Here is a 24,638-nt window from a genome sequence, read left to right as displayed (position 1 = left end):
GGCTGGACTTGACTGAAAAGTTAAAAAAAAAAAAAAAAGAGAGAGAGAAAATCTTATGATTGTTGAACTCCCAGTGTGAGGAGTCAGAGAATTGTGAGAGCCAGGGTCTGTTTTTTGTCACTTTTCTCTCTCTGTTTTTCAAAGATAGCATCTTGTTCTCCGCCAGGCTGAAGTGCAGTGGTGCAGTCACAGCTCCCTGCAGCTTTGAACTCTCAAGCTTAAGCGATCCTCCCACCTCAGCGTCCTGAGTAGTTGGAACTGTGGGTGCACACCACCATGCCTGGCTTATTTTTGTATTTTTTGTAGAGACGGGGTCTTGCCATGTTGACCAGGCTGGTCTTGAACTCCTGGGCTCAAGCCATCTGCCCACCTAGGCTTCCCAAAGTGCTGGGATTACAGGCATGAGCCACTGTGCCTGGCTGCCACTTTTTTCTGTGTTTAGAAATCTACCTCTGAGCTTTATTGCCCATCCATAAGGCAGGTAACCACTAGATGGCTAATTTTGAAAGAGCGAGAGCATTTAGAGATACACAGTAACTCTAAGTTCTGAGTAGAATACAGTCATCCCTTGGTATCCATGGGGGATTGGTTTCAGGACCTCCCATGGATACCAAAATCTGTGGATGCTCAAGTTCCTGATAGAGAATGGCATAGTGTTTGCATATAACCTATGCACATCTTCCTGTATATTGTAAATCATATTTAGATTACTTGTAGTACCTAATACAATGTAAATGCTTTGTAAATAGTTGTTATACTGTATTGTTTAGGGAAAAAAGTCTACATGTTCAGAATAGATGTAATTTTTAAAATCTGGATAGTTTCCATCTGTGGTTGGTTGAATCCACAGGTGCAGAACCCATGGATACAGAGGGCTGACTGAATAGAAAAGCAAGGCAAGTGTGATAGCAGCCTTCTTTACTTCAGGATTCAGGATTTACTTTTTTTTTTTTTTTTTTTTTTGAGGCGGAGTCTCGCTCTGTCGCCCAGGCTGGAGTGCAGTGGCCGGATCTCAGCTCACTGCAAGCTCCGCCTCCCGGGTTCCCGCCATTCTCCTGCCTCAGCCTCCCGAGTAGCTAGGACTACAGGCGCCCGCCACGTCGCCAGGATGGTCTCGATCTCCTGACCTCGTGATCCGCCCGTCTCGGCCTCCCAAAGTGCTGGGATTACAGGCTTGAGCCACCGCGCCCGGCCAGGATTTACTTCTTTACTTCAGGATCAAATGTTTTTACTTTTCGATTTTATTGTTTTGTTTGTGAAGACTTGGGAGTTGCTGGGTTTAGTTATACTACTCTCTTATTAAGGGAGAATGTAGCAATCCTCCTAGAGAGATTTGCAAACTACAGCGCTTGGGGAAACATTCAAAATTTGCTTATATAAGAAATTTTATGAGTCTCGAGGGCCGGTTGTCGTTGCTCACACCTGTAATCCCAGCACTTTGAGAGGCCAAGGCCAGAGGATCTCTTGAGGTCAGGGGTTTGAGACCAGCCTGGCCAGCATGGTGAAACCGCATCTCTACCAAAAAAAGAAAAAAAAAGAAAAATCCGGGCGTGGTGGTGAGCACTTGTAATCCCAGCTACCCAGGAGGCTGAGGCATGAGAATCCCTTGAACTCAGGAGACAGAGGTTACAGTGAGCCAAGATTGTGCCACTGCCCTCCAGCCTGGGCAACAGAGCAAGACTCCATTTAAAAAAAAAAAAAAATTCTATGAGTCTAAATTACATCAAGTAGCTTTGGAGGCAATAGTTTAAATTCTCTAAAATACTGGACACATTAGCTCATGCCTGTAAGCACTTTGGGAGGCTGAGATGGGAGGATCACTTGAGGCCAGTAGTTCAAAACCAGCCTGGGCAACAGAGTGAGACTCCAGGGCTACAAGAAATTAAAAACTAGCTGGTTGTGGTGGCACACACCTGTAGTCTTAGCTTTTCTGGATGGAGGCTGAGGTGGGAGGATTGCTTGGGCCCAGAAATCCAAGGTTACAGTGAACTATGATTGTGCTGCTGCACTCCAGAGCGAGACCCTATTTCTAAAAATATTAAATTTAAAAAAACCTGTACAACTCAAATTTCCAGGTACTGTTATTAATATGAGTTATCTTGAACTGTTGAAAAATTAATCATTTATTGTTGATTTCTATCTGCATGTTAAAGATCTGACTTGATCTCCTGACATCGTAATCCACCTGCCTCAGCCTCCCAAAGTGCTGGGATTGCAGGTGTGAGCCACCACGCCCAGCCTTTTTGTTTTATTTTTGTTCTCGAGACAGAGTCTTTGGCTCTGTCACCCTGGCTGGAGTGAGTGCAGTGGCATGACCTTGGCTCACTGCAACGTTTGCCTCCCGGATTCAAGTAATTCTCCTATCTCAGCCCCTTGAGTAGTTGGGACTATAGGCGTGCATCACCACGCCCGGGTAATTTTTGTATTTTTTTGTAGAGATGGGGTTTCACCATGTTGACCAGGCTGATCTTGAACTCCTGACCTCAAGTGATCCACCTGCCTTGGCCTCCCAAAGTGCTGGGATTACAGGTGTGAGCCACCGTACCTGACCTACTTGAAAATTCTTAAATGGTTGCCTTATACTTTCTGGTAATAAAAGCACTATTTGAATGTTGAGAACTATTTTCATTGTTTGCTAACCTTAGAATTAAAAAATCCTTTTATATTTCTCTCTGGATAGATATGAGGGGAACCTCAGAAAGTTTGTGGAAAAATGGAATTAAAAGATAAAAATGCAAAATATAAACTTTATTCTCAATATAAGCTCTATCGAGTTCAAGAAACTTTTTTTTTTTTTTTTTTTGAGACGGAGTCTCGCTCTGTCACCCAGGCTGGAGTGCTGTGGCTGGATCTCAGCTCACTGCAAGCTCCGCCTCCCGGGTTCACGCCATTCTCCTGCCTCAGCCTCCCGGGTAGCTGGGACTACAGGCGCCGCCACCTCGCCCGGCTAGTTTTTTGTAGTTTTCTTTAGTAGAGACGGGGTTTCATGGTGTTCGCCAGGATGGTCTCGATCTCCTGACCTCATGATCCGCCCGTCTCGGCCTCCCAAAGTGCTGGGATTACAGGCTTGAGCCACCGCGCCCGGCCGAGTTCAAGAAACTTTTGTAAGCAATAATGCTAGCCATTTAGTCCACTCCTAAAGAAGTAAGGGTCCTGGGAATTTAACCATATCAATATGTGCAGTCTGTTTTTTACATTATTAACTAAAGAAAAATAGGTGCCCTTTACATTTTTTTAAGATTAGGAAACCAAAGGAAGTCAGAAGGAGCCAATCAGCACTGTTTGGTGCATGCCTAGTGATTTTCCATTGAAACCCTAGCAGAATTGCCCATTTGAGAGGAATGAGCAGGAACCTTGTTGTGGTGAAAGTCAACAAGATTCCTTGAGCATTCCAAAAAACTTCTGTCGTGACCTTTGCTCTTGACGGGTTTGCTTTTGCTCTAACTGGATCGCTTTCATCTCTTGGTACCCATTGCTTTGTTTTTTTCTTTGTCTTCAGGATCACACTGGTAAAGTCATGTCTCCTGTGTTAAACGTTTTCAAAGAAATTCCACATGCTCTTGATACCACTTATTTAAAATTTGCATTGAAAGCACTGCTTTTGTCTGTGGCCGATCTGAGCACAATGGTTTTAGTACCCATCAAGTAGAAAGTTTGTTCAACTTAAATTTTTTTGTTAGGTTTGTGTAAGCTGAATGAATTTATATGTCTATGGTATTGGCTGTTGTTTGTGCTGTTAATCATCCGATCTCTACATTTAGGTTACAAAAGAGGTGAATTTTTTCCTAAAAAATTTATGTTGATAGTCTGCTACTGCAGGCTTCATCTTCAATATCATCTTGTCCCTTCTTACAGTGAATTGTCCATTTATAAACTGCTGATTTCTTAGAGGCATTGTTTCTATAAACTTTTTGTAAAGCACCAGTGATTTTACCATTCTTCCAGTCAAACTTCACCATACATTTGATGTTTGTTCTTGCTTCAGTTTTAGCGGAATTCATGTTGCTGTGTTAGTGTGCTCTTCAAACTAATGTCTTATCTTTCTTAGTGCCTCAAACTACATCTTGTTCAGATGTGTTATAACAAGTTAGTACCAGCTTATTTTGGTGCAATTTTTTTTGAAATTCATGCATAGTTTTTTCATAAAATGTATGTTACATGAACTTTTTGAAGATCCCTTGTACCTGCAGTCCAAAATTCAAAAGTTACTAAAGAATGTAAAATAAAAATAATTCTTCCTCTGCTTGTTTTCACTTACCCAGTTTCCTTCCTCGTCTTCCTGATGGATTAAAAAAAAAAAAAATGACATGATCTAAAAAACGTGATCTAGTTTAGGTCTAAGGACATGTATAGGTTGAAAGTGAAAGGATTGAAAGTTATCACATGCAAATAGTAACTGAAAGAGTGCTGGGACAGTTTGCTAATATCAGACAAAATAGATTTTTAGTTAAACACTCTTATAAACTCTTATAAGAGGCTGGGTGTGGTGGCTCATGCCTGTAATCCCAGCACTTTGGGAGGCTGAAGCGTGTGGATCACTTGAGGTAAAACTTCATCTTTACTAAAAATACAAAAATTAGCCAGACATGGTGGTGTGTGCCTGTAATCCCAGCTACTCGGGAGGCTGAGGCAGGAGAATCGCTTGAACCCGGGAGATGGAGGTTGCAGTGAGCCGAGATCGAACCATTGTACTCCAGCCTGGGTGACAGAGCAAGACTGCCTCAAAAACAAAAACCAAAAACCAAAGAAAACCCTCTTACACGAGACAAGGAAGAGCATTAAATAGAAGAGTCGATACACCAAGAAGGTACAACAATTATAATAAACATGTATACACTGAACATCAGAGCTCCACATAACCTGAAGCAAATACTGACCTCATTGAAAGGAGCAACAGACAAATCTAAAATAATAATTGGAGACTTTAATATGCCACTTTCAATCATGAATAGAACAACTAGACAGAAGATCTAGTCTAATTAGAAGTAGAGGACTTAGGCCGAGTGTGGTGGCTCACACCTATAATCCTAACATTTGACGAGACTGAGGTGGGAGGATTGTTGGAGCTCAGGAGTTTGAGACCAGCCTGGACAAATAGTGAGACCTTGTCTCTACTAAAAATTAAAAAATTAGCTGGGCATGTTGTTGCACTCCTGTTGTCCCAGCTACTTGGAAGGCTGAGACGGGAGGATTGCTTAAACCCAGCAGTTTGAGGTTGCAATGAACTGTGTTCGTGTCCTTGCACTTCAATCTGGGCAACAGAGTAAGACCTTGTCTCCCCCACTAACTCCACCCCCCCAAACAAAAACAAAAACAAACCAAACCAAAACAAAGAAATAGAAGACTTTAACACTGCTAGAAACGATTGGGCCTAACAGACATGTATACCACACTCCACTCAGTAGCTGTTTTTCTCAAGTGCACAGAGAACATTCTTCAGGATAGACCATATACTATGCCATAAAATTAGTCTTAATAAATTTAAAAAGATTGAAATTATACAAAGTGCCTTTTCTAATCACAATGGAATGAAAGTGGAAATGTGAGAACGAGACCTGGAAAATTCACAAATATGTGGAAATTAACACATTTAACCATTGGGTCAAAAATCACAAGGTAAATTAGAAAATATCAAGACAAAAACACAGCATACCAAAACTTAAGGGTTGCAATATATATATATCACTTCATACAATTGATTTTTCAAAATCAGTTAACACAAAAGGTAAACATTTGTATAATTACAGGTACTCTTTCTTTTTTGTTGGGGAGTGGTGGGTGGTATGTGGATTTGAATTACTGTTTGAGGTCACTTGCTTTCAGGCTTTTGCATTTCTTTTAAGGGGGATCTTCCAGGAACAAAATTGTGTTTTATTGTTTTTTAAAATCTGAGAAGGTCTGTTTTGCCTTCAGTTTTGAAATGTAGTTTTGCTAGATATAAGATTGGTTGACAGGTTTTTCCTTTCTTTTATTTGAACACTTTGATTATGTTATCTCATTGTTTTCTGTCTGCCATTGTTTCTGCTTAGAATTTAGCTGCTAATCTTACTGGGTTCCATTTTAAAATAATAAATCATTTGGTTCTTGCTGCTTTTAAGTTTTTCTCCTTGACTTTGACTTTCAACATTTTTACTGTGAGGTATCTGTCTGGATGTCCTTGCCTTCCTCTTAGTTAAAATATATTGAGTTTCCTGGATGTGTGGTATATTGCTTTCAATATATTTGTGAAGTTTTCCGCCATTATTTCTTTGAATGTTTTTTTCCCCCTCTACTACTTTTTCTCCTCTCCTTTTGGTACTCCCATAATGAGTACCAAACTCTGCCTAGTGGTATCCCACATGTCTAAGATTTTCCAGTTTACTGTTGAGCCCTCCCCTTTATTTTTAAATTTCCATTATTGTAATTTTCAGCTTCATAAGTTTCATTTGGTTCTTTTTTGTAATTTACGTCTCTTCATTGATCTCTATCTGAGGTGATATTGTCATTATGCTTTCCTTCACTTTTATTTTTTATTTATTTATTTTTAGTTAGAGACGGAGTCTCGCTCTATTGCCCAGGCTGGAGTGTAGTGGCACGATCTCGCTCACTGCAAGCTCTGCCTCCCAGGTTCACGCCATTTTCCTGCCTCAGCCTCCCAAGTAGCTGGGACTACAGGCTTCCACCACCATGCCTGGCTAGTTTTTGTATTTTTAGTAGAGACGGTGTTTCACCATGTTAGCCAGGATGGTCTCAATCTCCTGACCTCGTGATCCACCCACCTTGGCCTCCCAAAGTGCTGGAATTACAGGCGTGAGCCACTGCCTTCAGTTCTTTAATCATGGTTTCCTTTAGTTCCCTGAACACATTTATAATGGTTAAAGTCTTTTCTGTTAAATTTGACATCTTGTTTCTCATCATTTTTTATTGCCTGCTTTCCCCTCCCTTAGCGGATGGACTATACTTTTCTATTTACATGCCTCATAATTTTTTGTTGGAAACTGAACATGTTAGATAATACATTATAACAGTTCTGGGCACTGGTTCCTTTTCCTCCAGGGCTTGTTACTGTTAATTGCTCGGTATTTGTTTAGGGACTAATTGGATTCATTTAGTGCAGTTGGTTTCCCTCCTTAGTGTTCAGCCTTTGCTACTGTCCTCTGGAAGGCGTAACTACGGATATGCCCTCAGTTAGGATGGGTTGATAGTGCTTTTGGTAGGGCTCTCTCCTTTTCTTTCCTGGAACACACCCAGTTGTTAAACTCCACTAATTGCTGGCTGATTGCTCCAATCAATCAGTTGACTGATTTCAACCAATGCCCTGGGGTAAAATGTTCTATGGAATAATCCAAATTCTGACTCATTTGAAGGAATAGTTTCTGAGGTCAGTGTTTAATTTTTGGTCTGATTGTACCAGATACCGTATTCCCTGGTTCACTTCTGCAAACTGACCTATAGTTTAGCCTGTATCTTGATTGTCTAATTGCATGTATCTTGATTATCTTCCCAATTGCCTCTCTACCTCTGCTGTTCTTTAGAGCACCTTTAGGCCTTGACTTCATGCTGTGTTGCAAATGAAGTCAGGGTCTTTGGGAAGAGATTAGGTGCTGTTTTTTTGTTTTTGTTTTTGTTTTGCTTTTTAATCTGCTTCTCACCCCAGGCAAACAGTCTGAGCTTGGACTTTAGAGGTGTGGGAGTGGGAACAATGACAAGTTTCTCTCTGAGTGACATGCCACTGTAGAAGATGAGTCCTCAGTGGGAGGTAGGCAGTAGCCTGGGGTCCTCCTGGTACGGAACCACCACCTCAAGAGCAGGGTCAAGAACTATTGGGGTTTCATTATTCTCAGTGTGCCCGGCCCTAGGTAGGGCCTTCATTCCACAAGTGGGAGTTTGGCAGAAGGGTGCCTCCACTGCTAAACTGGGTTCATGAAGGACTTAGCCTTCAGCAGTAGGTAGCTGGGGAAGGATGGGAAGTACTGATGTCTTGTATCTCTGGAGAAGAAATCCCGTTGTCTGGGTGCTGGGGGCAGAGGGAGCCCTGTGTTCTTGCCTGCCTCAGTAGAGTGGAGTCTTCTTTTCTGAGCTGGGGGAGAGTGGGAAGGAAAAAAGAGGTTCAAATACCACAGACTCTTCCCTTTCTTACTGAATTTTCTATATGTTCTTGAGTAGATGTTTCTTCATTTGCTATTTGCCTTTTGGACCATTTCCGGAGGTTTTTGATGGTTTTTAAAAATAGTTTTTACAAGTTTCTCTTGGGAACAAGCCAGTGGAACCCTTGACACTGTCATTCATGCCAGAAGTCACTCTCCTTGTTGCTACCATTCTTAAATTTTAGTCATTCTGATTAGGTTTGTAGTAACATTGCATTGTGTTTTTAATTTGCATTTTGTCTGTTGCCAAGGCTGGAGCATGATCAGAGCTCCCTGCAGCCTCAGAACTCCTGGGCTCAAGTAATCCTCCCACCTCAGCCTCCTGAGGAACTAGGACTGTAGGCATGTGCCACAGTCCCCCACCTGGCTAATTGTTTTAGTTTTTCTTTTTTAAGAGATGGGGGTCTTGCTGTGTTGCCCATGCTGGTCTCGAACTCCTGGCCTCAAGCTGTCCTCCCATAGCGCTTGGATTACACGTGTGAGCCACCATGCCCAACGTGTGTTGAACATCTTTCCATATGATGATTTGCCATTGGCATATCTATCCTCTTTGGTGAAATGTTTGCTCATGTTATTTTCCATTTTATGGTTGGATTTTTTTTTGGTGCTGTTTAGTTTGGAGAGTTCTTATATAGTTTAACAGGATCATTCTTTTTTTTTTTTTTTTTTTTTGAGATGGAGTCTCGCTCTGTCACCAGGTTGAATGCAGTGGCGTGATCTTGGCTCACTGCAATCTCTGGCTCTCGGGTTCAAGCAATTTTCCTGCCTCAGCCTCCCCAGTACCAGGATTACAGGCATGTGCCACTGCACCCAGCTAATTTTTGTATGTTTAGGAGAGACGGGGTTTCACCGTGTTGGCCAGGATGGTCTCGATCTCTTGACCTCATGATCCACCCACCTCGGCCTCCCAAAGTGTTGGGATTATAGGTGTGAGCCACCACGCCTGGCCTTTAACAGGATCTTTCACGGAAAAGTTCATTTTGATGAAACCCAGTTTATCAGTTTTTCCTGCTAGAGATTGTGCTTTTGATTTTAAGTCTCAGAACTCTACCTACCTCTAGATTTTCCCTGTGTTTTTAATAAAAGTTAACTCTTTAAAAAATAAAAGTATGGTTTTGCGTTTTACTTTTTTTTTTTTTTTTTTTGAGACGGAGTCTCGCTCTGTCGCCCAGGCTGGAGTGCAGTGGCGCGATCTTGGCTCACTGAAATCTCCACCCTCGGAGTTCAAGCGGTTCTCCTGCCTCAGCCTCCCGAGTAACTGGGACTACAGGCGCCGCCACCGCGTCTGGCTAATTTTTTGTATTTTTAGTAGAGACGGAGTTTCACCATGTTAGCCAGGATGGTCTTGATCTCCTGACCTTGTGATCCGCCCTCCTCGGCCTCCCAAAGTGCTGGGATTACAGGCCTGAGCCACTGCGCCTGGCCTGAGTTTTACATTTAAGTCCATGATCCATTTTGAGTTAATTTTTGTATGAAGTGTGACCTAAATTTGTAGGTTGAAGTTTTTTTTTTTGAAGTTTTTTGCCTATGGATGTTCAATTATTTCAGCACCATTTATTGAAAAGGTTATCCTTCCATTATTGAATTGCTTTGGATATTTGTAAATGTGTTTAGGGAAAAACTCTCCTCAAACTGTGTTTTTTCTCTACTGTCATACCACAACAGTAATCAACACAGAAGACGACTTCTGGGATCACATGCATGGGGTTGTTTTCCCCACACACCAAGCAGCGGGCACCAGCTTGAGTGTCCTCTAATTCAGTTAGACACTTTCTCTGGGTCATTGATGTCAGATCCCACAGGTTGAGGGCTCCGTACCCAAGACTGCTGCCCCAGGACACCCACCAGTCGTAAGTCGGGGCATCCAGAACTTCTGACCAACCAACTTCAAGTTGGGGTTCCCATGGCCCCCTCTTTGGGTTCATTAATTTGCTGGACTGGCACACAGAACTCAGGGAAACACTTATTTACGTTTACTGGTTTATTATAAAGAGTATTGCAAAGGTTACAGATGAAGGGACGTGCAGGGCTACGTACGGGGGAAGGGGCGTGGAACTTTCATGTCCTCCCTGGATGCTCCACCCACCAGGAACCTGTGTGTGTTCAGCTGTCTTGAAGTTCACTGAACCCTGTCCTCTTGGATTTTTATGGAAGCTTCATGACATCAGCATCCCTACCCCAAGGGCATAGGATGGGACCCTACATGAGAGAGTTTTAAGATCCGCAATCAAAAAGGCAGGGGAACATTAAGCATGGAAGGAGGGCAGGAGAAAGTCAGAGGCCTGCCTCTGAGGCCTAACACTTCCAACATTATAATGAAAGACTGGAATAAAGGCTATGGGAGTTAAAGCCAGGAACCATGGATGAAGACCAATAAATACCATGGCACTACAGTAAAATAACAGGCATACTTGTGTGGGTCATTTCTGGGTTCTCTGTTCTGTTCTGTTACTGTATTTGTGTATTCTTTTGCCGATACCAACACAGTCTTGACTAGCTATGTAGTTGGGCTTCAGTGAGGTCTTCTTTTTTGATTGTTTTAGCTATTTTGGAGCTTTGCCTTTATGTAAGTTTTATGAGTTTTTACCTAGAAAAATCCTTGGTGGGATCTTGATAGGAATTGTATTAACCTATAGAACAATTTGGAGAGAATTGACATCTTTACTGAGTCAGTATATTGCTGAGAACATAGTATAATATATTGCTATTTATTTAGGGTTTTTGTTGTTTTTTTTTTTTGAGAAGTGGGGTCTCATGCTTTTAGTTCACTGCAGCCTCGAACTCCTGGACTCAAGCAATTCTCTCACCACATTCTTTTGAGTACCTAGACTACACAGGTGCATGCCACCAAACTCAGCTAACTTTAAAATTTTTTTTTTTTAGTGACATGATCTTGTTGCCCAGGCTGGTCTCAAACTCCTGGTCTTGAAGTGATCCTCTTGCCTCAGTCTCTTGTATTTGTTTAGATTTCTGATTTCTTCCATCAGCATTTTGGAATTTTTAGCATACAGAGCCTATACATATTTTGCTAAGTGTATACTTAAAGTATATAATTTTCTTTTTTTTTTTTGAGACAGAGTCTTGCTCTGTCACCCAGGCTGGAGTGCAGTGGCCGGATCTCAGCTCACTGCAAGCTCCGCCTCCTGGGTTTACGCCATTCTCCTGCCTCAGCCTCCCGAGTAGCTGGGACTACAGGCGCCCGCCACCTTTCCCGGCTAGTTTTTTTTTGTATTTTTTAGTAGAGACGGGGTTTCACGGTGTTAGCCAGGATGGTCTCGATCTCCTGACCTCGTGATCTGCCCGTCTCGGCCTCCCAAAGTGCTGGGATTACAGGCTTGAGCCACCGCGCCCGGCCAAAGTATTTAATTTTCTATGGAGCAGTTGTAAATGGTGTTGTTTAAAATTTCAGTTTCTACATGTTTATTGTTAATATATAGAAAAGTAAATGATGGCTGGGCACAGTGGCTCATACCTTTAATCCCAGCACTTTGGGAGGCCAACGTGAGAGGATCACTTGAGTTCAGGAGTTCAAGACCAGCCTGGGCAACATAGCGAGACTCCATCACTACAAAAAATTGAAAAAAAAAAAAAAAAAAAAAAAAAAAAGCCAGGTATGGTGGCATGCACCTGTAATCCTGGGTACTTGGGAGGTGGAGGGCAGGAGGATTCCTTGAGCCCAGGAGTTCAAGGTTACGGTGAGGTATGATTGCACCATTGCACTCCAGCCTGGGCAACAGTGAGACCCTGTGTCTCTAGAAAAAAAAGAAAAGTGATTGATATTTTAGTGTTGATGTTGAATTCTTGCTGAACTCATTATTTCTAGAATTTTTTTTTTTGTAGATCCTCAGTAACATTTGAAGATTTGTTTTGAAGTGTTTTATCTTTTTTCTTTTGAGATATATTCTTCTTTCATAATGACCAAATATTGTGGGGTTTTAGGATCAAGGCTGTTGAAATCCATATGTCAATTTTATGCCCAATCACATTGATGATTTTTCTTATTTGTAAATTTTTCTTTAGTTGATTATCCTGGGCTTTATAGAAAAAAGAGTCATATAATCTGCAAATAGTTACAGTGTACCTTTTTTTTTTCCTTCCAATTTTTATACTCATTTTTTCCCCTCATTTAATTATCTAAGACTTCCAAGATAGAGTTAAATAATGCTGGTAATACCATCTTCTGACTATTTAGACTCTTAGGCTTGTTTGCTTTTTTTTTTTTCCTCCTCAAGGCATTGCATGCTAGTAGGAATTCTTTTTATTTCAGTAGGTAGAATGCAAATAAAGTAAAACATATAGTAAATTTCAGTTCTCTAGAGTGTGTTCTAGTATTGGAATATTCTGTTTTGTTAAATTTATGGGAACCTGAAGGTTGACATACTTTTACTTCAACGGTTCTATTGTTGAAAGTCAGTATCATAGGCCTTCCTGCTTTCTGTAGAGTGGCGAATATTTGATTTCTTTGTAGATTTTGCGGCACTTTATTTTCTTCATTCTCATTTTGTCATACTTGTGAATTTAGAAAACATTATTGATAGGAATGTCTATTGATCTCAGGACTTTACTGGAGAGTTGATTTTCTTCTTTTTATTTTAAGGAGGATCCTTAAAAATTATTGGGGAAATCTTATTTCTTGTCATTTGATTTCTTTTTCTGAGATGAGAATTACAAAACAATTCTAACTAATAGAGCATTTCAGTTTTTCTTTTTCTTTTTTATTACGAGACAGGGTCTTTGCTTTGTTACTCAGGCTGGAGTGTAGTAATGCCATTAGAGCTCAGTGCAACCTTGAACTCCTGGGCTCAAGCGATCCTCCCACGTCAGCCTCTTGCGTAGTTAGGACTACAGCTACTAGCCACGTGCCACCACACCCGGCTAATTTAAAAAAATTGTTTTTTGGTAGAGGTGGGTCTCACTTTGTTGCCCAAGCTGGTTGTGAACTGCTGGGCTCAAGTGATCCTCCTGCCACAGCTACCCAAAGTGCTGGGATTACAGGTGTGAGCCACTGTGCCTGCCCGAGCATGTATTTATAGTCATAAATGAGCAACACTCCTCCATATATAGCTCCTGCTGATGAGAAGTTTGGTGTGGTGATATTTTTCTTTTCTTTTTTCTTTTTTCTTTTTGAGACGGAGTTGCCAGACTGGAGTGCAGTGGCATGATCTCGGCTCACTGCAACTCTGCTCACTGCAACCTCTGCCTCCCGGGTTTGAGCAGTTCTCCTGCCTCAACCTCCCGAGTAGCTGGGATTACGGGCATGTGCCACCACACCCAGCTAATTTCTTATATTTTTAGTAGAGACTGATTTTTTGTATTTTTAGTAGAGGGTTTCACTATGTTGGCCAGGATGGTCTAGATCTTCTGACTTTGTGATCCACCTGTCTTGGCCTCCTAAAGTGCTGGGATTACAGGTGTGAGCCACCGCTCCTGGCCTCTTGTTTTTTTTTTTTTTTTTTGGCTCGCTGCAACCTCCGCCTCCCGGACTCAAGTGATCCTCTCACCTTGGCCTCCCTAAGTGCCGGGATTACAGGCATGAGCCACTGTGCCTGACCTAGTGTGGTGATATTTCAAGAATACTTTACAAAGCTTTATTCTACTTGCTACAGCTTGAGCATCAAGATCCTGACTCTGTAGTTTTCTTGTGATGTAAACCAACTACCTTTAGGGTTCATTTTCTTATCTTTTACTCACCCCAGTCTTAATTTTGTTGCACAGTGGAAAGCACATGAACTTCATGAGGTTCAGAAACTGGTTATATAACACAGCTGCTTCTCTTTGAATCCTAATGACCTTGAATAAGTTATCCAATCTCTAATCCTCAAAATGGAGGATAATAATACCTCAGAGGCTATATTTAAAGATGCATGAAATACCACATGTAAATTATCTGGTACAGAATTTACCTTTGTTTATTCTCAGTAAATGTTTGCTGCCTCTGTTGATTCTCAGTAAATGTTTGCTGCCTCTCCCCTGAAACAAAATGAAATGGTGTGTGTGAATAGCTTTGTAAGCTTTAAATAATACAATTAAATAGAAGGCATTATTAGTTCTGTTTCTTCTTTCAGAAATGGGCATTAACAACATAATTTATAATCTCAGTAGTATAATGTGCTTGGCCAGGTATATGCCCAGGTTTGGTATTCTTTAGATTTTTGTTTCTTCTTGCTCTACATACTTTGAAAGCCCTTCGAGAAATCCTGTAGCAAACTCACATGAATTGTGAAACCAACAGTTGACTAATTTTTACTCTAATTCTATTTCTTTGACTAATTCTTAGTCTGTGTATCCATATATATGAACACTAATCCACCTATTACCTTCTTTTTATGGTGTCTAGGTTCTCCTACTTTGCCCTACTTCTCCTTTCCCCACTAAGAACTTTGAACCATATGGAATTTATTCGCTAGCATATACCCTGGTCTCTTCCTGTTTTGGTATTTCTGGTTAATAATCCTTAATTGGATATTCAACTGATTGTCTAAAATAAGCTTACGTCCATGAGTTAAGAGGTAGAGTGCCAAGGACTTGAAAAGCTTGAACTCCTAAGACTTACTTGCTGCAGTCCAGTTTAGAGATAAATTAATGATTTCTGAAAATGTTCTTAGCACTCAAGAGCATTGAAATATTATCACATATTCATTAAGCGTTTGTATGCATAGCACTTTCTGGTAACCCAGATGGATGTAAAATGTGTATGTTTTGGTCCTGAGTTTCTTCCTTCTAGGGTAGTCTAGTTAGAGTTCAGAATAACTCAAAGTTGAAATGTAAGACATTAAGCCTTTTGAATACAAAATATTATCGATAATATGTGCTTATAAATTTGAAGACTTTGTCCTCTTTATTTTTTGCAAAGTGTGGTGAATTTTGTTTTCCTTTACCTGTGAACTAGAAATAAAAATACCCTGTAGGGTCATTGTGATGTTTAAATGAGATTGGTAATGTAAAGCCCAGTTATAATATATAAACCTACATATATTCTTTCTAATATATACAATTAGTATTTAGAATTCTAATTTCTTTCTTCTTTTTTTTTTTTTTTTGAGACGGAGTCTCGCTCTGTCGCCCAGGCTGGAGTGCAGTGGCCAGATCTCAGCTCACTGCAAGCCCCGCTTCCCGGGCTTACGCCATTCTCCTGGCTCAGCCTCCCGAGTAGCTGGGACTACAGGCGCCCGCCACTTCGCCCCGCTAGTTTTTTGTGTTTTTTTAGTAGAGACGGGGTTTCACCGTGTTAGCCAGGATGGTCTCGATCTCCTGACCTCGTGATCCGCCGGTCTCAGCCTCCCAAAGTGCTGGGATTACAGGCTTGAGCCACCGCGTCCGGCCCTCTAATTTCTAATTGTATACTATTTTTTAAATTAAACAATATAATACATGGTAAAAAAAAAAAAAATGCAGGCAGAGCAAAGTAAATATTCTTCTCACTTCAGACCTGAGGTTCTGCCCTATGTTCTTCTGTACCAAGAGTATGGTTTTAAATATTTTTCATTAATTATTCTAGTACATATACACTTACATATACTTACATATTTTTATAACATGTAAGTGGGAACATAATATTCATGTTGCCTTGTATCCTGTGTTTTTCATTTAAAAAAAGATTTTTGGTTATCTTCCCATCAACAAATATAGCTTTTGAATACATTATTCTTTTATTGTTATTGATTGCTGAATATTCTATCGTTTGGATATATAATAACTGGTATTTTTCCCCCAGCACTCTTTTTAATGGATTTTTTCAAAACTTTCCATCTTCTTAGGATCAACTCACTATCCTGAAGGTCCATTCTCCCAAGAAGAAGGGACAGAAAGACAAACCTGTTTGTAAGAAAGGCTTGGGTATCCCATGAACGAGCCAACGGAAAACCGATTGGGGTGCAGCAGGACTCCAGAGCCAGATGTAAGGCTCAGAAAAGGGCACCACCTGGATGGTACAAGGAGAGGTGATAATGACAACCACCAGGGAGATTTGGAGCCCACTTTAGAGACATCCATTCTGTCTTCCCATCATAAAAAAGTAAGTCAAATTGGAAGAATGGTAAACAAAGGAAGAAATGTGGAGGGTGTGGCAGAGTGAGGATATGGAAAAAAAAAAAGCGTGGGTCCATTGCTGGAGGGAGGATGGCGTGGTAAGAAGGAAACTTGCACATTTGTATTTTTTTCTTCTGGATAACTTGAAGTTGTCGTCGTCGTCGTCGTCGTCCTCCTCCTCCTCCTCCTCCTCCTCCTCCTTTCCTCCTCCTCTTCTTCTTCCTCTTCTTCTTTCCTCTTCTTCTTCCTCTTTCCTCTTCTTCCTCTTTCCTCTTCTTCCTCTTTCCTCTTCTTCTTTCCTCTTCTTCTTCCTCTTTCCTCCTCTTCTTCCTCTTTCCTCTTCTTCTTCCTCTTCTTCTTTCCTCTTCTTCTTCCTCTTTCCTCCTCTTCCTCTTTCCTCTTCTTCTTCCTCTTTCCTCTTCTTCCTCTTTCCTCTTCTTCTTTCCTCTTCTTCCTCTTTCCTCCTCTTCCTCTTTCCTCTTCTTCTTCCTCTTTCGTCTTCTTCCTCTTCTTCTTCCTCCTCTTCTTCTTCTTCTTCGTCTTCTTCGTCTTCTTCTTCGTCTTCTTTGTCTTCTTCGTCTTCTTCTTTGTTGTCGTCGTCTTCTTCTCCGTGGTCGTCTTGTTATTGAGACAGAGTCTCGCTTTGTCACCCAGGCTGGAGTGCAGTGGCGAGATCTCGGCTTACTGCAACCTCCGCCTCCCGGGTTCATGTGATCCTCGTGCCTCGGCCTCCTGAGTAACTGGGTACATGCCACCATGCTAGGCTAATTTTTGTAGCTTTAGTAGAGATGGGGTTTCGCCATCTTGGCCAGGCTGGTCTCGAACTCCTTACCTCAAGTATCCTCCCACCTCGGCCTCCCAAAGTGCTGGGATTACAAGCGTGAGCCATCCTGCCTGGCGTCTTATTCTTAAATTAGCTTAGATATTACTTGATTTTGATTTTATAGTTAACGTCTTTCTGCTGACTCTTTTTTTTTTTTTTTTCCCCCGGAGACAGAGTCTCACTCTGTCACCAGACTGGAGTGCAGTGGCATGATCTTGGCTCACCGCAACCTCTACCTCCCAGGTTCAAGCGATTCTGCTGCCTCAACCTCCTGAGTAGCTGGGATTACAGGCACCTGCCACCATGTCCAGCTAATTTTTTGTATTTTTAGTAGAGACAGGGTTTCACCATGTTGGCCAGGATGGTCTCGATCTCGACTTCCTTATCCACCTGCCTCGACCTCCCAGAGTGCTGGGATTACAGGCGTGAACCACTGCGCCCGGCCTCTGCTGAGTCTTAGAAGCATACTTAACCTGGTTTATCTTGTTGAAGGGAGAGGTCGTGTTCTATGGGTACCATATAATCTTTCGAATTTAACCATACTCTTTAGTATGACCTTATCCATTATTTTTGGAGAAATTTGAATTGCGTGTTGGAGCTACTTTTCCAGAAATTGTTTACCTCCAGTGTATACCATGGGAGTCAGTAGAATTTCTGAAAACTGAAGCAGATTTTACTCTTTCATTTCCCAGAGAAAAGAGCAACCTTTAGGCAACTATACCTGTAGAGCAGAAGTATCAGAAAGTCATTGTGACAGACGTTTTGCTATGTGCTTTGGAATTTCCAAATTATATAGCATGTGTTTAATGTTTTATTACTAATACAGTGTTTCTCAAACTGCGGGTTTTACCTATTAGTGGGTTTTGAAATTAATGTATTATAAAGTTAAAAAATTAAAGATCAAAATAGAATGAAAACATTGAAGTGTGTATATAGTAATACACATTTAAATTGTTATTTTAGTTATTTTAGTTTTAGTTATGTATATAAATGTGAATAATATATGAAATACATTTCTTACTCTGGGTTGTGGTTAACATTTTGAAAGCCTCTACTTAGAGCAGCAGCTTGGGGAAGCGTATTTCGAGGTAGAGGAAACAAGCTAGTGCCGAGGTCCGAAGGTGGGAATATGCTTACCTTCCTTGCCTTCCCCTCCTGCCTCCCACCATCACCTGCGCCTGCTTGGATCATCTTTCTCTTCTTTCATCTTCTCCTTTATTTTATTTTATTTTATTATTATTTTGAGATGGAGTCTCACTCTGTCACCCAGGCTGGAGTGCAGGACATCATCTCGGCTCACTGCAACCTCCGCCTCCCATGTTCAAGTGATTCCCCTGTCTCAGCCTTCCGAGTAGCTGGGACTACAGGCCTGCACAACCACGTCCGACCGATTTTTGTATTTTTAGTAGAGACGGGGTTTCACCATGTTGGCCAGGCTGCTCTTGAACTCCTGACCTCAAGTGATCTGCCCACCTCGGCCCCCCAAAGTGCTGGGATTACAGGCGTGAGCCACTGTGCCCAGCCTTCTTTTGTTTTGTTTTGTTTTTTCTTTCTTTTTTTTTTTTTTAAAAAAAAAGGAGCAAAAGAAGGCCAGTATAGTTAGAGCATGAGGAACTAGAGGGACGAGTGATATGAGATGAGGTCAGTGGACCAGTCAGAGAACAGGTTATACAGGTTTATTGAAGGAATTTAAATTGTATTTTAATAAAATTGCCTGGCAAGTGGGCAGCTTTTGGGGTGTTTAAACATGGAGACATTTGTGTTTTTAAAAATATCACTCTGGTTGTGGAATGGATTATTTGAAGACAGAATAGAAGAGGGACCCAGGTGGTAGAATATAGATGAGAGATGATGTCACTTGAAACAGCATGGTGGGAGCAGCAGAAATGGAGGGAAATGGTTAGATTCTGGGTATATTTTGTGGGCCAAATCAACAAGACCTCCTGATGGATTAGCTGTAGAGTGAGGAAAATAGAGGAATCAAGGCTGATTCTCTGAGCTGAACTGAAATGGTAAAGCAAGAGGGAGGAGTGAGTTTAAAGTAGGGAAATCAAGAGCAGTGTTTTGGAAATGTGAGATTCGAGATTCTTATTAGATATCTTAGAAGAGATTGAGGAGGTAGTAACTGTATCACTATAAGATTTTTATGTACCTCTGTTTCTTAACTGTTTTTAAAACTGATACTGTTCTTATGGGATCTGAGGAATTTTCAAGCTTGAAAGAATTTCAGGCTAGCTAATTTGAGATTTACAATGTCAATAAAATTCTGTTTATCATTCCACATTATTTTAAATTACGTACAAAGATCTGACATGTCACCCAGGGACCATTTCACCCACTGCTCTGTTTGGTCGCCAGTCTTTTGTCTCTCTTTTCGGCAATGGTTAGGCGGATATCCTTTCCTCAGGGAAGAGAAATCCGTGGTTTGTTGCCCTTGCCAATGACAAAAATGTTGGAAAGTTTAGTGGCAAAGCCATTGGCATCTTTCATGTGAACGACATCAAAAGATCCAGGGTGCCTTTCTCTGTTGATTATCACACCAGTTCTTCCCAGGTTAGCACCTACAGTCACCATACACAGGTTACCAGTGTCGGACTTGATGAAATCGGTAATCTTGCCAGTCTCCAAATCAATCTGAATGGTATCGTTCACCTTGATGAGGGAATCAGGGTAGCAGATGGTGCCGAGCATCATGAGTCAGCAGATGAGGGATTCCTTTTGTGCCCACAAAGATTTTTCTCACTTTGTATTTGGCCTCCTCAGGTGTAATAGGATGTACAGCAAAGCGACCCTTGGTGTCATAGATCAGATGGAAATTCTCTCCCGTCTTGTCAATGCTGATGACATCCATGAATCCAGCAGGGTAGGCTATATCAGTTCAGACCTTGCCATCGATCTTAATGAACCTCTCTATGTAATCTTCTTTACTTTATCTCCTGTCAGGGCATACTTAAGTCTGTTCCTTAGAAAGATGATGGGAGTAACTCTCAACTTGTGTGGACTGGTGGATGGACGAGGAGCAAACACATCAGTCAGTTTATCCAGCATCTAATGCTTTGGAGCTGCTGCCCACTTCCGATGCTTCTCGGGACCATGCGCCATGGCTGCGTTAGGCAAGGAAAGCAAAAATATATTTTTAGAGTCCAGAACTTGCCCACCCAATCACTTTTGTGTCAGATTTACATTAATTGATTTTTCTGTGTGTTGTAATACTATGTATTTTTGTTTACTGTCTTCACTGGTTGGAGTGTTATCTTCTGTGGATATTTGTGTTTGAATTTCACTAATAAGTAATTAGGTGGATGGGATTTTTCCCATCCTTATGAATGAACTCGTTTATTGCCCCGAAAGCCTCTATTTGATTTTCGTTTAATCTTGAGCTAATGCAAAAGTTAGCAATATGAACAAAAGAACCATTTTCTCTTTCATTTGTTTTAATAGATTTTTATATGAGGAGCCAAGGAATGAAAGGATCCATAGGTTGTGGAATGTTAGAGCTGAAAAGGCCCTCCAGAGTCATCTTGTTTGCCTTCCTCAATTTACCAGTGAGGAAATTGTGTTTTTATTCCTAATGAAAGTTTGTCTTGTGTGTGTTGTTTCTCTTTGAGTTGAAGTTCCTTGCTGAAAAAGAGAATCTATATGCAGTACAGTCCCTTGCTGCCAGTTTCACGGTTAATGTATAGTGCACATGGGAGCTAGAAAAGAAAGGGGATAGAGTTACAGAGAACTGCAGTTTTGAGACTGAAATAAAAGGCAAAATATTAATAGCTTAATGATTTGAAGAGTTCTATATACTGATTTTTCATTTGTGTTTGGAGAAAGGACTCATTTCTTAAAATTTTCAGTTTTGAAGTTGAAACATCTGAACTGTAGACTGCAGCCTTCTCAGTAATTCTAGTAAGACCGTAATTGTATCACTTTCATAGACATTATCTCATTTGCTTCTCAAAACTGCTCTGAAATAGAAAGAGCAGATATGATTTCTTTTTGAAAGTGGACGAAAATAGGATTTAGAAAGGTTAGTTTAGTAATTTGCCCAAGGTAATGTGACAAAATGAGAGCACGTGCTAAGTCTTCTGACTGCTCTTTCTGCGAAACAAAGCTGCCTTTATGAGAATTGGCACCAGATTGACTTAATGTTTCTGAATTCCAAACTCAGTCCCTGAGTGTTTATATTGAACCTAGAGGTTAGATTCGGTAGTTGGTCTTGTTTTTTGACAGAAGTTGTTGCAGACCTCATTTTCTGTTAGGCCAGGGTAATTTTGCATCTCAGATGCATTCTAACTTTGTAATGGGTTTTCTGTTTATTTTGAAAGCAAATAAAACGAATATATCATAGTACAGTCGTTCACATTCCTAACAATTTTGCATCATTTTCTTTGTTTTTTCCCCTTTTTTAGAAGATGCAGATCTTAACTAAATTTCTTAGGCTTCATTTAAAACATGATGGGAGCCCTTAGGCTGTCTTAAGTTGTGGAGGTTGGCATTCACATGCCGATCGTGAATAAGGATAAAAGCAAAATAGGAAAAGCACCAGGGGTGTCTTGCTTTTTATTCAGTGTAATTCTGAATTTATAAAGTAAGATTTAAGGTAATTATGTGCATTACAGACTGTGGTATCTTTTTGTACAAGTCTTTATTTACTGCCAAGTTCCTTTAAATCAATAAACCTATTAGGAGTGCCCACCTGGTCACATATTGCCATTTATAGAAAAGTACAAATGCCAGGATTTTATTCCAGGCCTGCTCAATCAGAATCTTTGGATCCTGGGTATATTTTTTTTGTTTCACAACTAAGATGCTCACTACTGTTTAAAAACCTCCTTCCTGGCCAGGCGCAGTGGCTCACACCTGTAATGCCAGCAATTTGGGAGGCCGAGGCAGGCAGATCACGAGGTCAGGAGTTTGAGACCAGCGTGTCCATCATGGTGAAACCCTGTCTTTACTAAAAATACAAAAATTAGCTGGGTGTGATGGCAGGCACCTGTAATCCCAGCTACTTGGGAGGCTGAGGTAGGAGAATCGCTTGAACCTGGGAGGTGGAGGTTGCAGTGAACCGAGATCGCACTACTGCACTCTAGCCTGGGCAACAGAGTAAAACTCCGTCTCAGGGAAAACAAAACAAAACAAAACAAAACACCTCCTTCTGGTAGGAGATAGTTAAGGAAAAATAATAATAATAATAATAATAATAAACAGAAAACCAAACCAGTCCCTTTTTAAAAATATTTATTTATTTTAAATAAGTATTTTATTTAAAATAGTTAATGTATTAAAAACTTCTTAGCAACATGCTTTGCAAAGAAATCTCAACACATTCTCTGAGGATTATTAGGGAAATGAAATTAGATTTATTTACTGTTTGTTAAAGGAAAACATCACATTTACTCACAGTTGACTCTTAAAAATTTTTTTTGAGATAAATTTTACATACCATAAAATTAACTCATTTAAAGTGTACAATTGAATGGTTTTATTAGTCACAGGGTTTTACAACCATCACTTCAATCTAACTTTAGGGCATTTTCATCATCCCCTAAAGAAAACCCTTAACCCATTTGCCATCACTTCCCATCTCTACCCCCAACCCTAGGCAACCTCTAGTCTACTTTTTCTTTCTATGGCTTTGTCTATTCTGGACTTTTTAATAAATGGAATTGTAAGACATGTGGTGTTTTGTATCTAGCTTCTTTTACTTAGCATAATGTTTTTAAGTTTCATCAATATTGTAGTATGTACCAATACTTCATTCCTTTTTATGACTGAATAATACTCCATTGTATGGATTACAGAGGTCGTTTCTTATTTGTGGTTTCACATTCTGTGGTTTCAGTTACCCCTGGGTCAACCGAGATCTGAAAATATTAAATGAAAAATTCAGAAATAATTTATAAGTTTTAAACTTTGTGCTGATCTGAGTGGTGTAACGAAGTCTCACACCTTCCTTGCCCTGTCCTATCTTACCCAGGAGATGAATCATCCCTTGGTCCAGCATATCCATGCTACAGATGGCTGGCTGCTTACTTACTTAGTAGCCATCTTGTTATAAGGTCACAGATCACAAGAAGCCTGAGTACAGTACACTAAGATATTTTGAGTGAGAGGGCATATTCACATAACTTTTTTTTTTTTTTTTACAGTATATTGTTAAAATTGTTCTATTTTATTATTGGTTATTGTTAATCTCTTACTATACCTCATTTATAAATTAAACTTTGTTATTGGTATGTATGTATAGGAAAAAACACAGCATATATAGAGTCCAGCAGTATCCATGATTTCAGGCATCCACTGGGGGTCTTAGAACATACTTCCTGTGGATGGGGAAGCTACTGTACTATAGTTTATCTATCCAATAATGATTGATGGACACTTGAGTTGTTTACACTTTTCGACTGTTGCAAATAATGTTGCTGTATCATTCATGTAAAAGCTTTTCTATGGATTTGTTTTCATTTCTGTTGGGTATGTACTCAGGAGGGATTTTTCTGGATTATATGTTAACTCTGTGTTTAATATTTTGAGTGTTTTTCATAGCAGCTGCACCAGTTTATATTCCCACTAACAATGTGTGGGGGTTCCACTTTCTCCACACCCACACTAACTATTGTTACTATGTTTTGAATATAACCATCCTAGTGGGCGTGAAATGGTATTTCATCATAGTCAGTTAACTCTTGAGCTTTTATCAAGAGATCTGCCTAGGTTAGCTTTGCTCAGGATTTTGAATATTAACCTCTTTGAGGAATTTGGAAATAGAAGCTAAATTCAAACTTACTATAAAACTCAAGTTGTGTCAATTTAACTTCAAATGGTCTTCTCATTGTCTGTTCTGCCATTACTTTAAGCCACCACCATCTTCCATCTGGAATACACCTCCTGTCAGGACTTCTGTTTTGTTTCTTGTACTGTCCAATATATTCTTCACACAGTTCCTAGAGAGAGCTCTTAAAAATGCAAAGTTTATTATGCCATTCCATTTAAGAAATTTGTTTGTTTCCCATTGCACTTTTGGTGAAATCCCAAATCCTTTCTATAACCCGTAGGGTCCTGCGTGATCTCACTGCTACCCTCTCTGTCCAGCTTCATGTCAGGACGTTGTTCTCCATGTTCACTGAGCTGCAGCCGTATTGGCCTTATTTCAGTTTCTTAAACAGGCTGGGCTCTTTGCAGCTTCAGAGCCTTCAAACATGGCTCTTTCCTCTGCCTGGAGTGTTCTTACACCCACACCTCTGCCTAACTGCTGCTCATCCTCAGTATTCAGGTTAAGTTCTCTACCCCCACTTCATTCTCTATCAGGTTTCCCATTGTTATCTTTAATCACCTTTTATTTTCCGTTACAGTGCATATCATGACATATATTTGTGTGACTTATATATTTATGTTTATAAACATACATATACAACATATTTTATAAAAAATTTTAATTATTTAATAATTGTTTTTGCTTGTAGACTCTTCAGTTCCATGGTGGTAAGAATCTTGCCTTTTTGTTTTCCACTGGTATCCTCAGAGTCTAACCTGATCTTTGAGTGGCATATAACAAATAGTTGTTGAATGAATTTATCAGCAACAAATTTAAAGTTCTGTGTCTAAGTGGTTTCAAGTAGTTTCTTTAAAGAGATGTACAAAAGGAGCACATGGGGAGGTGTACTATTTAG

The 24,638-nt window shown here is 40.3% G+C and overlaps 2 protein-coding genes across 5 annotated transcripts in view; one reads left to right on the top strand and one right to left on the bottom strand.

The window, feature by feature from the left end:
* ADIPOR2 (adiponectin receptor 2) overlaps positions 1 to 24,638 on the top strand; it is a 106,748-nt gene that overhangs the window by 55,229 nt on the left and 26,881 nt on the right. For 2 of the 4 annotated variants that reach the window (XM_033223268.1, XM_033223270.1), the window contains exon 2: positions 15,884 to 16,140. In XM_033223268.1, coding sequence (XP_033079159.1) covers positions 15,970 to 16,140 — 171 coding nt within the window. In that variant the 5' untranslated portion in view covers positions 15,884 to 15,969. Of the gene's footprint in view, positions 1 to 9,846; positions 9,977 to 15,883; positions 16,141 to 19,740; positions 19,841 to 24,638 lie in introns of those variants that run through there. The other 2 variants (XM_033223269.1, XM_033223271.1) reach the window with 2 other exon arrangements.
* On the bottom strand, positions 19,256 to 19,688 carry LOC117090714 (40S ribosomal protein S4-like). Its single transcript, XM_033223273.1, has one exon. It carries the CDS (start codon positions 19,669 to 19,671, stop codon positions 19,381 to 19,383), a length of 291 nt encoding a protein of 96 aa, XP_033079164.1. The 5' UTR covers positions 19,672 to 19,688; the 3' UTR covers positions 19,256 to 19,380.

The sequence above is a fragment of the Trachypithecus francoisi genome, unplaced genomic scaffold (genome assembly GCF_009764315.1).
Source record: "Trachypithecus francoisi isolate TF-2019V2 unplaced genomic scaffold, Tfra_2.0 Lachesis_group11, whole genome shotgun sequence".
Taxonomy (NCBI): Eukaryota; Metazoa; Chordata; class Mammalia; order Primates; family Cercopithecidae; genus Trachypithecus; species Trachypithecus francoisi.
Note: the sequence above shows the minus strand (reverse complement) of the source record. Positions and strands in the feature narration are given on the sequence as shown.

Coding starts and splice junctions, on each gene's coding strand:
- LOC117090714 (XM_033223273.1), bottom strand. CDS start 19,671: ATGATGCTCGGCACCATCTGCTACCCTGATTCCCTCATCAAGGTGAAC.